The sequence below is a fragment of the Anomaloglossus baeobatrachus genome, chromosome 1 (genome assembly GCF_048569485.1).
Source record: "Anomaloglossus baeobatrachus isolate aAnoBae1 chromosome 1, aAnoBae1.hap1, whole genome shotgun sequence".
Taxonomy (NCBI): Eukaryota; Metazoa; Chordata; class Amphibia; order Anura; family Aromobatidae; genus Anomaloglossus; species Anomaloglossus baeobatrachus.
In genome coordinates, this window is record NC_134353.1 from 717,122,977 (window position 1) to 717,138,046 (window position 15,070).

Sequence of the window (15,070 nt, forward strand, 5' to 3'; positions counted from 1 at the left end):
TTGCAGTGGCGTGCTATTCCATCCGGTTTGCGCTTAGTTGGACCATCATTTATTTTTCAACAGGACAATGACCCCAAACACACCTCCAGGCTGTGTAAGGGCTATTTGACTAAGAAGGAGAATGATGGGTTGCTATGCCAGATGACCTGGTCTCCACAGTCATCAGACCTAAACCCAATCAAGATGGTTTGGGGTGAACTGGACCGCAGATTGAACGCAAAAGGGCCAACAAGTGTTAAGCATCCCTGGGAACTCCTTCAAGACTGTTGGAAGACCATTTCCAGTGACTACCTCTTGAAGCTCATCAAGAGAATGCCAAGAGTGTGCAAAATAGTAATGAAAGCAAAAGGTGGCTACTTTGAAGAACCTAGAATATAAGACATATTTTCAGTTGTTTCACACTTTTTTAAGTATTTCATTCCACATGTTTTAATTCATAGTTTTAATGCCTTCAATGTGAATTTACAATTTTCAGAGTCCTGAAAATAAAGAAAACTCTTTGAATGAGGTGTGTTCAAACTTTTGGTCTGTACTGTATGTAAAGAGGAAAATTAGTAGATTCATACTTTTCGGTACGATGGTATTATACAAGAGGGTCCATTTAGCCTATCTATCATGTAGAAGCCACTGCCTGCCTCCTCCTTTTTTGGATTGATTCACATTCTCAATATCATTGACGTGACATACCCGAAATGTTCATACAAGAAATGCCATAATGCTCTTGACAGGCCATGTTGGGTTTTAGGCATCGTACACATGCTCCAAGACACGTTTTCTTAAGGTATGGCCAGTGCAACCCACATATTGTTAATCACATTTAATACAAGTGATGACGTATACACAGAAAGTGCTGCCACAATTAATGAATGAATGAATGAATGAATTTTATAATGTATGTGTCCAGGGGTGTACATAGAAATCATGGGGCCCCATAGCAAAAGTCTGAATGTCCCTCCCCCCCCCGAATAAAAAAGAATAAAATATACAATAAAATATTAACAAAATAAGCAACATATATGTTACTGGGGAAGGGGCATACAAGTTACTGGGGAGCCAGTGGGGGGGGCATACAAGTTACTGAGGGTGCATATACACATTATGAATTATTCTTTATCCTAGCCAGGCTATATATCTACCAGTCCAGTAAGTAGATTATTACCGGGCCCGGCTTCGTCTGCAGAGCACTAGTCTAGGCAGTACTGTGTGCCTGTGCTCCTGTCTTGTGACTCTGTGTGATGCACTGAGCACAGCACAGTGCTTGACGGTCACTGAGCAGCGCAGTGCCTGACGCTCGCTGAGTAGCGCAGTGCCTGGTGCTCGCTGAGCAGCGCATTGCCTGACGCTCACTGAGCACCGCAGTGCCTGACGCTCACTGGGCACCCCAGTGCCTGACGCTCACTGAGCACTGCAGTGCCTGATGCTCGCTGAGCACCGCAGGGCCTGACGCTCACTGAGCACTGTAGGGCCTGCAAACAGTGGAATCAGCCACAGCCAACAAACCAAAGAACTCCAGAGTAAACAATACTAAAAAATAGTCCTACCAAAGTGTCTCACAGTAATTGGTGATACATTTACTGCCAAGAAAAAGTAAATTAAATAATACAAACCTATAACTGTCTATCTTTTTTTTTTCTTTTTTTTAAGTAATGCTTCAACAAAATAGTCATACAATTACCAAAAAACACATACTACATAGTGTTACTGAACAGCACCCACCAAACCTAAGCCGGCGTCACACGGTACAATCTATCGTGCGATTGCATGAGCGATCGTACCCGCCCCCGTCGTTTGTGCGTCACGGGCAATTAGTTGCCCGTGGCGCACAAAGTCGTTAACCCCCACCGTCACACGTACTTACCTCCCGGACGATGTCGCTGTGGGTGGCGAACATCCTCTTCCTGAAGGGGGAGGGACGTTCGACGTCACAGCGACGTCACAAAGCGGCCGCCCAATAAAAGCGGAGGGGCGGAGATGAGCGGTACATAACATCACGCCCACCTCCTTTATTCCGCATTGCCAGTGGGACACAGGTAAGCTGTGTTCATCGTTCCGGGGGTGTCACAAGTAGCGATGTGTGCTGCCTCGGGAACGATGAACAACCGGATCAGAGAAGGAGGACCAACATTTTGAAAATGAACGATGTGTCAACGAGCAACGATAAGGTGAGTATTTTTGCTCATTCACAGTCGTTCGGAGGTGTCACACGGTACGATATCTCTAATGATGCTGGGTGTGCATCACGGAATCCGTGGCCCCGACGACATATCGCCCGATATATCATACCGTGTGACGCCGGCCTAAGACCAATAATACTACTATACATTGCAAAATAATGCCGCTACACCATGACCAAATATTATCACCACAGAGTCTGAATATAACCACCGTCCTGTTACTGAGCAAAGGCAACTACACAAAGACCAGTCAATTCACAACGCAAATCCCCCCCAAAATCTGCAATATGTGAACTTGGCCTAAAGTAGCCGTGTCCTCCTTCGTGCCACTCACCACACAAACACACAATAACAATATAAATTTTCCCATGTCTCTCCCATATACAGTAATAGTAATGATTATGACCCTCTTTATAGCCTTAGGAACCATAATAAATCACTGGACAGCACAGGGATAATACACACAGTGATGTCCCAGTACAGGGAAAATATATGTTGCGGACGGGGGCCAGGGCAGCTGCAGGGGCTGCTCGGATCTGGGTTCGTTACTGTGGCTCAAGTGGTGGCCAGACCTGAGGGAGGAGAGTATTTAAAGGGGATGGTTTTGTCGGTGATGCCACCCGTGGGTTGCGGTGAGAGTTGGTAGCACCGCTGCTGCCTGGTGAAAGGGCTTCCGGGGCTGATGGAGTGGGGCAGCAGGATGAAATCCCCTCCACGGGTAGGGGAGGTGTAGTCCCGGGGCCCAGGGAGGTGTAGTCCCGGGGACATGGGAGCAATGGTTGCTGGAGGTGATGTGGCGGGTTGGACCGGGGGTAAATGGTGTACTCACAGTTCAAAGAATCGCACACAAGTCCAGTGGTAAACCAATCTGCCAGTGACCGGTTGACTCCGGCGGGTGTATTTGGGTCCCACACCCAGGTGTAGCAAACAGCGGTCCCTTCCTCCTGCACTTAGTGTTTGTGTCTTCACTGGGACAACTCCGCTTGGAACGGGGAAGTCCCCTCCCGGTACTGTGAATGTTGGGATCTGTGGCCCACGAAATCTGACCCTTGGGATTTCTATTGTTTCTGACGGACACCCTATCCCTCGCGTTGGGCTGCCATTTCGCTCTCTGGGCTTCTGTGGAACAAGGCCTGAAACCTTGTCCTCGGCTGGTCAATTAACAAAGGGGCTTGCAACCGTCCTCGTCCTAGGGTCCAGGTACCCCGACTGTGCACGGCCTCCGGACCGGATTCCCGCTGTCGGCACCGGCGGGCTACAATCCTGCCCTGGTCCACTTTAGGTCTCCCGCGACTGGATCTCTGTCGCCTGTGGTCCTGCTTGCCATCTGCCACCTAGTCCGGTAGTCCAAGGGCCCCAACCCCTGACTCCACTGCACTTCCACACTCCTCCGCTGTCAACTGTCAGAGCTTGTCTGTTGTCTGGCCTGTTCTGTTGTTTTCCCGCCCCTGACACCTCAGGACCCTTAGGTGGGCGTTCCCATCCACCTGATCCCCCCCACTGTTGTGTCCCTATTGTCATGAGGGGGTGACTAAGCTTTACTGGCTGTGTGGTGTACCTGGGTATGGGTTTTGTATTGATATGCCAAGGAGGATGTAGTATTGTACCTGAGAGATTTGTACAACCTCTGTGATTACCTGGTTTTGCCAGGGCGTCACACTCCCCAGTGGTTGAATACACTGGCCACTGACGTTTATTTTTCTACTTCTGCAAGTTGAAAAAGTACAACATATAAAACATTTTAAAACATTTCAAAAACTTTTCATCCCATTTGGGAGGCACATCTCTTAAACGTTGCAAAACATTATCCCCTTCTTCCCTTTCACCCGCCACCCAAAACACCTGAACCCACCCTTGGCCCCACTGCTAGCACAGGTGTCACACTGCCCCGAGTTCCTGTGGGTGTCCATAGTGTCCGGGTAAGAGTTCCTTACCCACCAGTCCACCCCAAGAGTTCCACGGTCCGGAACCCTTGACCTGGAGGTTAGCCACTGGTTTTGCTAGTGACTGGGCCTTGGCCGACTCTACCGCAGGCCCTTCCTCCAACCAACCTCTCCAGAGGTGTTACGGTCCTAAAGGTGGGGTAACAAGAAGGTAAATAGGGGTTATGTACAAGGCCCAAGAAAATTTATGGGTGGCCTCTTCCAGTCCAGAGGCCATGGTCCATTATAACTTTAAAACAGGGAAAACAGGTTAACTGGGGAAAGGGTAGCCGGAATCCGCTACCTTACTCTTTTTTATATAGGTGACGGTGGGAGGCAAGGCATGTTTTTTTGTCAACCACGATCCACTTCTTAACATCCAAGGCAAACCACCCTCGCTCTCCACAATGACGGGTGTAGCTCACCATATCCCTGGGTTCCAGATCTCGGTCTGGGTGGCCGGTTGGCAAGTGAGGGGCCACATCCCTCCGGGACACAAAGATTTCGGATTCCAGTCCCGGCTCATAAATGAAACCCCACCCTTTCTGGGGGTCAAAGTATCGGACCTGTCCTCTGTATGTTGGGCCCCGGATCCGGAAGGTAGCTTGGCGCAGGCAATGTTTTTCCCTGTAGGTGCGGGCAAGCACCTCAGCCTTGCGCTTCTCTCTGGCGGCTATTTCCCGGCGCAACTGCTGTTGCTGCAGCTCCCAATATGGGGCACGAGTTCCATGCTCCGCCTCCTTCTCAGGAGTAAGGCCCACTCAGATGCCCTCGGCACCGGCGACGACCGGCCTCTCACTCTGCCGTGGGCCCCATAGATCAGTGGCCTACTCCGCCTCTACAGGTGCACCCCAGCTACTCCACAGCTGGGACGGGGTACTTGGGAGCGGCTGGTGCCGTAACTGGGGTAGACTTCCGGTCGGGTGCCGCCTCCGCTGTGGCTGGGCAGACTGCCAAAGCCGATGTCATCACAGGTATGGCTAAACTCGGGGTTGGGGAAGATGTCATCGGAGTCACGGCCTGGCTTGGGGCCAAGCGTGATGTCATCTGGGTTGCGACCTGGCTCGGGGCCGGACAGGATGTCATCTAGGTTGCGGCCTGGATCGGGGCCAAACGAGATGTCAAGGCGGTGGTACAAATGAGGTCCGAGGTCCCTGTTGCTGGGTCCTCCTCCACAGATAAGATGGGATCTGCTGCCACAGGTTGAGGCAGTGGGGCGATCGGGGCACTGGCCGCGGACACAGGCGACGAGGGAGGCAACGTGATTGACAGGGGCAGGCCGGACCCCACAGCCGGGATGGCCAATTCCTGTAGAGCATAGGGGCGTGGGTCACTGCTTACCGCTCCTCAGAGGCCATCTCCATCTCGCGCGCCTGGACAGCGGCAGCCAGGCCCTTCATCTCGGTCATCCACCTCATCAGGAAAAAGTGAGCCTGGGCCTGGAACCTTCGGCACATCTTCTCCGTCTGCTCCTCAATCCAGTCAGCGGTTTCGGGAACGGGACTCTCCGCACGCTGGTTGCCGGACCGCTGAGACATCTTGCCGCGTTGGTGTCCAGAAACAACTTCTGCAGAGTCCTGGTGTCCCTGACCTTTATCTTCTTTGGTCACATGCCGCTTTCTTCTGGCCTCCCCCCTTTGTTTTCAACAGCAGTCTTGCGGGACCCACTGTCCTTTGCAGCTTCCTGCTTTTAGAATCACCGGGTTCCACCCGCGTTCTTAGGGGGAGGGGCTTCAACTTCGCACCCTTTTTGGGGAAGAAGATGGCGATGTTGTTTTTGCCGCCAAATATGGTGGGCAAGATGGCGTTTCACGGTTTACAGTTCAGAAAGAGGCGCACTTCATCCAGGTTTGTAGATGGGGTAAGAATCCTGTTCGTGACGCCAGGTTCGAGTTGTTGCGGACGGGGGCCGGGGCCGCTGCAGGGGCTGCTCGGATCCGGATTCGTTACTGCGGCTCGAGTGGTGGCCGGACCCGGGCTCGCACGGCCTTCCGTCCTCACAACCGTAGGAAGGGAGTATTTAGAGGGGATGGTTTTGTTGGTGACGCCACCCATGGGTTGCGGTAAGAGTTGGTAGCACCACCGCTGCCTGATGATGGGGTGCCCGGGGCTGATCTGATGGAGCGGGGCAGCAGGATGGAATCCCCTCCACGGGTAGGGGAGGTGTAGTCCTGGGGCCCAGGTACACGGGAGCAATGGCTGCTGGAAGTGACGTGGCGGGTTGGACCGGGGGTAAATTGTGTACTCACAGTTCAAAGAATCGCACACAAGTCCAGTGGTAAACCAAACCGCCAGTGACCGGTCACCTCCGGCGGGTGTATTTGGGTCCCACACCCAGGTGTAGCAAACAGGGGTCCCTTCCTCCTGCACTCAGTGTCTGTGTCTTCACTGGGACAACTTCGCTTGGAACGGGGAAGTCCACTCCCGGTACTGTGTATGTTGGGATCTGTGGCCCATGAAATCTGACCCTTGGGATTTCTGTGGGTTCCGACGGACACCCTATCCCCTGCGTTGGGCTGCCGTTTCGCTCCCTGGGCTTTTGGGGAACAAGGCCTGAAACCTTGTCCCCGGCTGGTTAATTAACAATGGGGCTTGCAACCTTCCTCGTCCTAGGGTCCAGGTACCCCGACTGTGAACGGCTTCCGGACCGGATTCCCGCTGTCGGCACCGGTGGGCTACAATCCTGCCCCGGTCCACTTTAGGTCTTCTGCGACCGGATATCCGTCACCTGTGGTCCTGCTTGCCATCTGCCACCTAGTCCGGTAGTCCAGGGGCCCCAACCCCTGACTCCACTGCACTTTCACACTCCTCCACTGTCAACTGTCAGAGCTTGTCTGTTGTCTGGCCTGTTCTGTTGTTCTCCCGCCCCTGACACCTCAGGACCCCTAGGTGGGCGTTCCCATCCGCCTGGTCCAGCCCACTGTTGTGTCCCTATTGTCATGAGGGGGTGACTAGGTTTTACTGGCTGTGTGGAGTACCTGGGTGTGGGTTTTGTGTTGGTATGCCAAGGAGGATGAAGTATTGTACCTGAAAGATTTGTACAACCTCTGTGACTACCTGGTTTTGCCAGGGCATCACATATACACAGTGATGTCACAGTACAGGGATAATGCACACAGTGATGTCACAGCACAGGGATAATACACACAGTGATATCACAGCACAGGGATAATACACACAGTGATGTCACAGCACAGGAATAATATACACAGTGATGTCACTGTACAGAGGTAATACACACAGTGATGTCACAGTGCAGAGATAACACACAGTGATGTCACAATACAGGGATAATACACAGTGATGTCACAGTACAGAGATAATTATACACAGTGATGTCACAGTACAGGGATAACACAAACAGTGAGGTCACAGTACAGGGATAATACACACAGTGATGTCACAGTACAGGGATAATACACACAGTGATGTCACAGTACAGGGATAATACATGCAGGGATGTCACAGCACAGGGCAGTTTCTTTCTGTAGTGTTACAGACAGACATTTGTACATTATAATACTTGCCTGCTCTTGTGCTGTGAGAGATCATGTTAGTGGCAGCCTCTGGCCTTCCTGTTGCATGCACTTCCTGTCAGTCATCCTGCCTGTGTTTATATCCTGCCCTTTGCTTTTTCTTTCTATTCCTTCTGTTCTCGCTTCTCCTCGTTTTCTCTGCTCTCTGCTCCTTCTACCTCTTTTCTCTGCTTGCTATGTTCAGGTTTAGCTTTCCATATCTTCTTTTCTCCCGCGCTGTACTGAACAAGCTCCGCCCCCTCTCCTGATTGGCTGTTCTCCTCCTGCCATCTCTCACACCTCTCTGATTGGAAGAAGATGCTGACTGGCCACTCCATCCTCTTCAGCAGTGGCCGCGCGGTGTGCAGTGTGGGCGAGTCTGCTCCTCTGTGTTGAGGCCGACTGTAGCTATAGGAACAGTGCGGTCCTCCTGCGGCCTTAATCAGCTGCTTGGTGACCATCCCGGGGAAGCCTGTCCATGCTTGGAATGATAAAAGTGAAATCACAGACACAGTGGGCAGCCATTACAGGGCCCTCTTCAGGTAATGGGCCCCATAGCAGTGGCGTAGCCTGCCTCTATTGACGGTACGCCACTGTATGTGTCATACTAGCATTACTTTCTTTAGTGTTCATCATATATTTGTATAAGCATCTTAATATGAGATATGATGTCTATGATTAAGAACGTTTAGGATTCGAAACACGTAAAACAGACGTCTATGCACTGGATGTTCTTAACATGTTTCTATTTTAATGTTAACCAATAAAATGATGGTTTTATCCATTTCGGGACGTGATGCTGGATTTTCTAACCACTGACTTTAGGTGAGTCTGATGTATACTTCTAATATACACCGAAAGGACCATCTCCATATTTCTCTTGGTACAGTATATGGATTCATATCCATGTTTTTAAATGCTATTGGTTTGATACGTTTTTTTGTAATACAAATAATATATACAGTATAAGTAATAGTTTGTCTGGTATATTTTATTTTTGCTTCTAATATTAATAATTTTACATTTTTCTACCTTCTCTAACTTTGTATTCACTTTAATTTATATTGTTAAATAGAACCTGTCAGCACGATTTTCTAATCTAAAGACATGACAATAATGGCATTGTAAAACTGATTCAATTGATAACTTTGGTGAAGAAATTCACTTTGTTGTTCTTTCAACACCATTTGAAGTTTTCTGCTAATTAGATTTTGGGGCACGGGGGCTGGTCTGTACACTGGGTCTGCTCCTCCCTGTCTGTGATTCCCCGGCCTGTCCACCTGCCTCTGGTCTGAGAATAACAGGCCTCCTCTGTTTGGCATTTCAGCAGTGATCTGTGACACAAAGACTGGAATCAGGCAGAGGGGCTAGCGAATCAAGACCAGGAGGAGCAGATCCAGTATACAGTTCGGCCCCTGTGCACCAAAACCGAATTAGCAGAAAACTTTAAATGGTGATTAAGGAAGAACAAAAAGGGTGGATTTCTTCATGAAAAGTATAAATTTAATCTGTATTGCAGCACCAATACAGCCTTGTCTTTACTTTACTTTTAAAATTGTACTGGCAGGTTCTCTTTAAATTTTATAAGAACAGAAATACTGTACATGGAATATAGTATTTTGGCTTAGTATATATTTTGCATATGCTGTATTATCTAGAATCTCATGTTAGATATTCTAAATTCTGCTTTCTATCCTACATACAGAATAGCCCCATTGTCAGCAGGGACACGGGTCGTTGCCTAGAAGTGGAGATGTCTAAGGATGCTAATTTTGGACTGAGACTGGTCGTTCAGAGATGCTCAGGACAGAAATGGATTATAAGAAATTGGATAAAACATGGTCGGAATTGATGGCTTTATAAGCAAGGGTGTTCTAATCAGATATGAAAAACATACAGAGATGCCTTCTTGGTTAATCACAAGAAAAGAGGACATATTTTACCATCTGTTCATGGACCACTGTACATCACATGATAATAGCCATCCTACTATGTGGATAGGCTGTCATGGATCATGTGTGGAAATACCAAAAGGAAGAGATGAACAGAGAACGTAAAAGACTGAGGAATAAAAGAATGGAAAGAGTTTTTCTTTGTACTTCAGGAGGGTATCAGTGACAAGTTTCTCTGCTGGTGAATTTTATGTTACAGACTGGTGCACAATTCCTACAATGAATGATCATGTGCCTTTTTATTGTACTTCCTATACAAAAGAACAGAGCATCCCCCACATCAGCATGTGTGATTAATTGTGCTAAATAATATGTAAATAACATGCAAATGTAAGTAAGCAATAATCACCAATGGGCAAGAAATCTATTTGCAGTCAATACCCTAGCAAATTGGTAAAAGCATTGACGTGGCCATTGTGCAGGTATCGCTTGGTCAATAGAAAAGCAATCCTGCCACAACGGCAAAACAGTACAGCCCAAATCCTGATTGGAAATATCAGTTAAAGCAAGGATTTAAAATGTAACTTTTAATATCAATAATCTAAAATCATGATAGAACAAAGTGCAGTGCAGTGCATGAATAAATAACAATAAATAGATAGATCTCACCCAGTTCTTCTCCTGAGGAGATCAGATACCACCGGAAAAATCCAAGGCAGAAGCGGGCCAAACTGGACATGAGGGGGAGGGGACCAGTATCAAAGTTCCTTGCCCCTGTAGAAAATGCTTCCGCCCTTACAAGGGCAGCACTCAAGTCAGGAATGCTAACCCTATGAAAATGCACACTCTCCCAACGCGTTTCCCTCTCTGTGTAGTAAGAGAGTTCATCAGGGGAGAAAATATTCAAGTAAAGCCTGCAGTGGCAGGACAATACTACACAAAGCACGTTAGTGGTACAAGTGTGTATGCTAATGGCTAAAGCACTAACGTGCTTTGTGTAGTATTGTCCTGCCACTGCAGGCTTTACTTGAATATTTTCTCCCCTGATGAACTCTCTTACTACACAGAGAGGGAAACGCGTTGGGAGGGTGTGCATTTTCATCGGGTTAGCATTCCTGACTTGGGTGCTGCCCTTGTAAGGGTGGAAGCATTTTCTGCAGGGGCACGACAGGGGTAAGGAACTTTGATACTGGTCCCTTCGCCCTCATGTCCAGTTTGGCCCGCTTCTGCCTTGGATTTTTCCGGTGGTATCTGATCTCCTCAGGAGAAGAACTGGGTGAGATCTATCTATTTATTGTTATTTATTCATGCACTGCACTGCACTTTGTTCTATCATGATTTTAGATTATTGATATTAAAAGTTACATTTTAAATCCTTGCTTTAACTGATATCGCTTGGTCAAGAACGCCCTCCATTCAAAAGTGATGATGTAACAAATCACACGTATTCCTTCAGATGAAAATTCATTCCTAGGCCAACAATTATCTTATTGCTCAATTTGGACTCTAAATTGACAAATACCAGAATATTGATCAGTGTGATTTCCTCCACATGCCCCCACAAGTTAAAAATCACATCTGATACCACCAATGTTGTCTTATAGCTTAGTTTAGTTTTATCAAAAATGTAAAAATAAAATAAAATTCATGAATACTTAAAAAAAAAAAAAACACCAAAAATGAGATATTTTGTTGAAATTTTCAAATGATAGTTTGAGGAGATTATCCTAATTTACCTTACTGTTGAAATGAATCCTCCAAGAAAAGTATCTATGACTGATTTTATAGTGGACTAGATTTCATCAGGTGGAGCTCCTTGTATTGATTACAACAATCAAATTTCATCTAATGAGAGTAGGCTTAAAGGGAATCTGGCATATGAAAAAACGCTATTAAACTGCAGATGTGGGTTACTCTGAAAGTAAGGCCCCTTTCACACGTCAGTGATTCTGGTACGTTTGTGCTTTTTTTTAAACGTACCAGAATCACGGACATACGCAGACCCATTCTAATGAATGGGTCTGCTCACACGTCAGTGATTTTTCACTGCACGTGTCTCCGTGCGGCGTACCCGCGTGTGCGTGATTGCCGCACGGAGACATGTCCATTTTTTTCTGGCATCACTGATGTTCCACGGACCACGCAGTGGTGTGGTCCGTGAAACACGTGCCAGAAAAAAACGTGCTTTTAAAATAATAAACATTTTAACTCACCCGGCGTCCAGCGATGTCCTCTGCAGCCCGTCCTCCCTGCTCCTTCTGTGCCGGCTGATTACTGTCGCGCATATTCATTATGCGCGACACAGCCGACCCGGAAGCAGCTGCTGCGGGGGTCACCGCCGGCCGGATGCTGCGTCGCGGGAGGATTCAGCACCACGGACAGCGGGAGCGGGCGCAGGTGAGTGAATCTCTAAGTGCAATCACGGGCCACGGAGAACGGAGCCCGGATTGCACTTAGACAACCCACGTGTGCCATGATTTTCGGCACACGCAAGGACATGTGTGTGTTTTACACGCCAGTGAAAAACGTCTGTGTTTTTCACTGACGTGTGAAACGGGCCTTAATAGCATTCTGAACCTCCGCGGTGGCCGCACAAACAGTTGCTGCCGGGAGGAAATTAACTTTATTCCTCCAAGCAGTGTTAGGCTTTCAGGCACCCACGTGGGTTCAGTCACCACTCGGTGTATAGTGAGTGGCCGCTATAACCACATCTCCTTGCACTGACTGACCGTCGGCTCTAATGCAGAGCAAGCTTTCAGTCTGTGCCGGAGGCGCAGTGAAAGCCGCCGCTCACTCTACACTGAGCACCGACTGAACCTGCACCGATGCCATACCTATGACTGGAAGTCAAATGCTGCTGGAAGGAATAAAGTTCATTTACTCCCGGCAGCCGGGCTTTGAGTGCCAGCACCCAGCAGGTTCACTATTAACTATTAACACTATTAACCTCCAGATTAACCCACATCTGCAGGTTAATAGCTTTTTTTCACATGACATGTTGCCTTTAACCATCTTCATCTGGACTCAACTATTCTTGTCTAACAAAAACTTATGATGACAGTATAGAAAACTATGTGCTCTTGTCTAAACAGTAATCTAACCTGGCAAAATATGAAAGTCCTGAGCTAAGCACTTTTGGAATGTCCAGGGTTTTCTTGATTCCTATATTTGAATTGTTAAAATAAAATACTGAACTCTTACTACACATACTTCTATAGTGTATGATGAATATTTAATGTGCTTTTAGTACTAAGCAGATAGTGGATGTTCATCGGGTAAAAGAGTAAATTGTCCTTTACTTAAAAAAAACCCCAAACAGCAGCCCTCTGGTCCACAGGCTAAAGGTCCAGTCACACTAAGCAACTTACCAGCGATCCCAACAACGATAGGGATCGCTGGTAAGTTGCTAGGAGGTTGCTGGTGAGATGTCACACTGCGACGCTCCAGCGATCCCACCAGCAACCTGACCTGGCAGGGATCGCTGGAGCGTCGCTACACAAGTTGCTGGTGAGCTCACCAGCAACCAGTGACAAGCCCCCAGCGCTGCGTGGAAGATGCTGCGCTTGGTAACTAAGGTAAATATCGGGTAACCAACCCGATATTTACCTTGGTTACCACTGCACGGAGCTACACGTGCAGAGAGCAGCGCACACTGAGCGCTGGCTCCCTGCTCTCCTAGTTACAGCACACATCGGGTTAATTACCCGATGTGTACTGCAGCTAAATGTGCACAGAGCAAGGAGCAGCGCACAATGCTTAGCGCTGGCTCCCTGCTCTCCTAGTTACAGCACACATCGGGTTAATTAACCCGATGTGTGCTGCAGCTAAATGTGCACAGAGCAGGGAGCAGTGCACACTGCTTAGCGCTGGCTCCTTGCTCTCCTAGTTACAGCACACATCGGGTTAATTAACCCGATGTGTGCTGCAGCTACATGTGCACAGAGCAGGAGCCGGCACTGACAGTGAGAGCGGCGGAGGCTGGTATCAAAGGTAAATATCGGGTAACCAAGGACAGGGCTTCTTGGTTACCCGATGTTTACATTGGTTACCAGCCTCCGCAGAAGCCGGCTCCTGCTGCCTGCACATTTAGTTGTTGCTGTCTCGCTGTCACACACAGCGATCTGTGCTTCACAGCGGGAGAGCAACAACTAAAAAATGGCCCAGGACATTCAGCAACAACCAACGACCTCACAGCAGGGGCCAGGTTGTTGCTGGATGTCACACACAGCAACATCGCTAGCAACGTCACAAAAGTTGTTCGTTAGCAGCGATGTTGCTAGCGATGTTGCTAGCGATGTTGCTAGCGATGTTGCTTAGTGTGACGGGGCCTTAAAGGCCCCCGTCACACACAGAGATAAATCTTTGGCAGATCTGTGGTTGCAGTGAAATCATGGACATATTGTTCCATTTATACACAGCCACAAACCTGGCACTGATTGTCCACAATTGCACTGCAACCACAGATCTGCTGCAGATTTATCTCTATGTGTGACAGGGCCTTAAGGCCAATATGGCAACTCAACAACATTTTCTGGAATGAACATGAACTGCAATACCAGACATAACCTATGGATAGGCATGATGCTGCTTCTGAAAAAGAGACCCTTTTTTATTCTTCACAGCTCCTTCTTCAGAAGAAATGAAAAAAAATAATTGTGTAATATTTGTGTTTCCATAAAATACATTGTAAAAGCAGCAGAATTTAATCTTTTGGTGCCACATAAAATATTTTCTGCATTATAGACTAAAGATCTTCAGTTTCTACTGCGATTTACTTGACTCTAATCAGTTGTCCAATGGAGATTATTGTGTATCAACAAATACGATTTTGCATTTTTCACCTTTTTGGGATCAATCTTGTGATTCACACCACCTGGACTGATATACGTACTTGAGAGTTTCTTTTAAAAAAAAACAACAACTATTATGTCAGTCTTCATTTCAAGTCCTTAAATTCTTCACACAATTAAAAATGTCTACTGGAAATGGTGTCATTTGAAAATTTATGTGTACAATGTATATACAAGAACATGATATCAACTTCAGAAGAAGTGTTTTATAGCATGGGATTCAACGGAAATACTTTTTTGCCCAAAGATGACAAAAGTGTTCTAGGAGTGATACCTTTATTGGCTAACTAGAAAAAATAGATTTGCTGGTTAGCCGATAAAGGTATCACTCCAAGAATACTTTTGACAATTTTCGGCAGGAACGTATTTACATAGATTATTGTGGATAACACGGTACCATAATATACTTTTGTATTGTACATCATAGCATGGGATTAAAAGAGAAAAAGCCAAACAAACTTCTCTTTTGGCTTTTTTATGTTGATGTGAAATATAGTAAGAAAGCTTGGTGCTTATTACATTCATACCTTGCTAGTAGAATTTCGTTGGAGCATTTTAGAGAAATGTATACTTGAAGATTTATTCTCAGGTGCATCAAGGCAGACACTTCCCTCCTCAGATTTGTTGTACTTCGCAGTGCACCACCAGGCTCCGGTTGTTGATTGACAGGTCACTCTTCCCCAAAGTGACATGTCTTCCCTGCACAGTCACAGTCAT

General features: G+C 47.4%; 1 protein-coding gene across 1 annotated transcript in view; it reads left to right on the forward strand.

The window, feature by feature from the left end:
- GALNT9 (polypeptide N-acetylgalactosaminyltransferase 9) overlaps window positions 1–10,095 on the forward strand; it is a 678,907-nt gene extending 668,812 nt beyond the window's left edge. The window contains exon 11 of the mRNA XM_075321947.1: window positions 9,317–10,095. Coding sequence (XP_075178062.1) covers window positions 9,317–9,463 — 147 coding nt within the window. The 3' untranslated portion in view covers window positions 9,464–10,095. The remainder of the gene's footprint in view (window positions 1–9,316) is intronic.
- The last annotated feature ends 4,975 nt before the right edge of the window (window positions 10,096–15,070 follow it).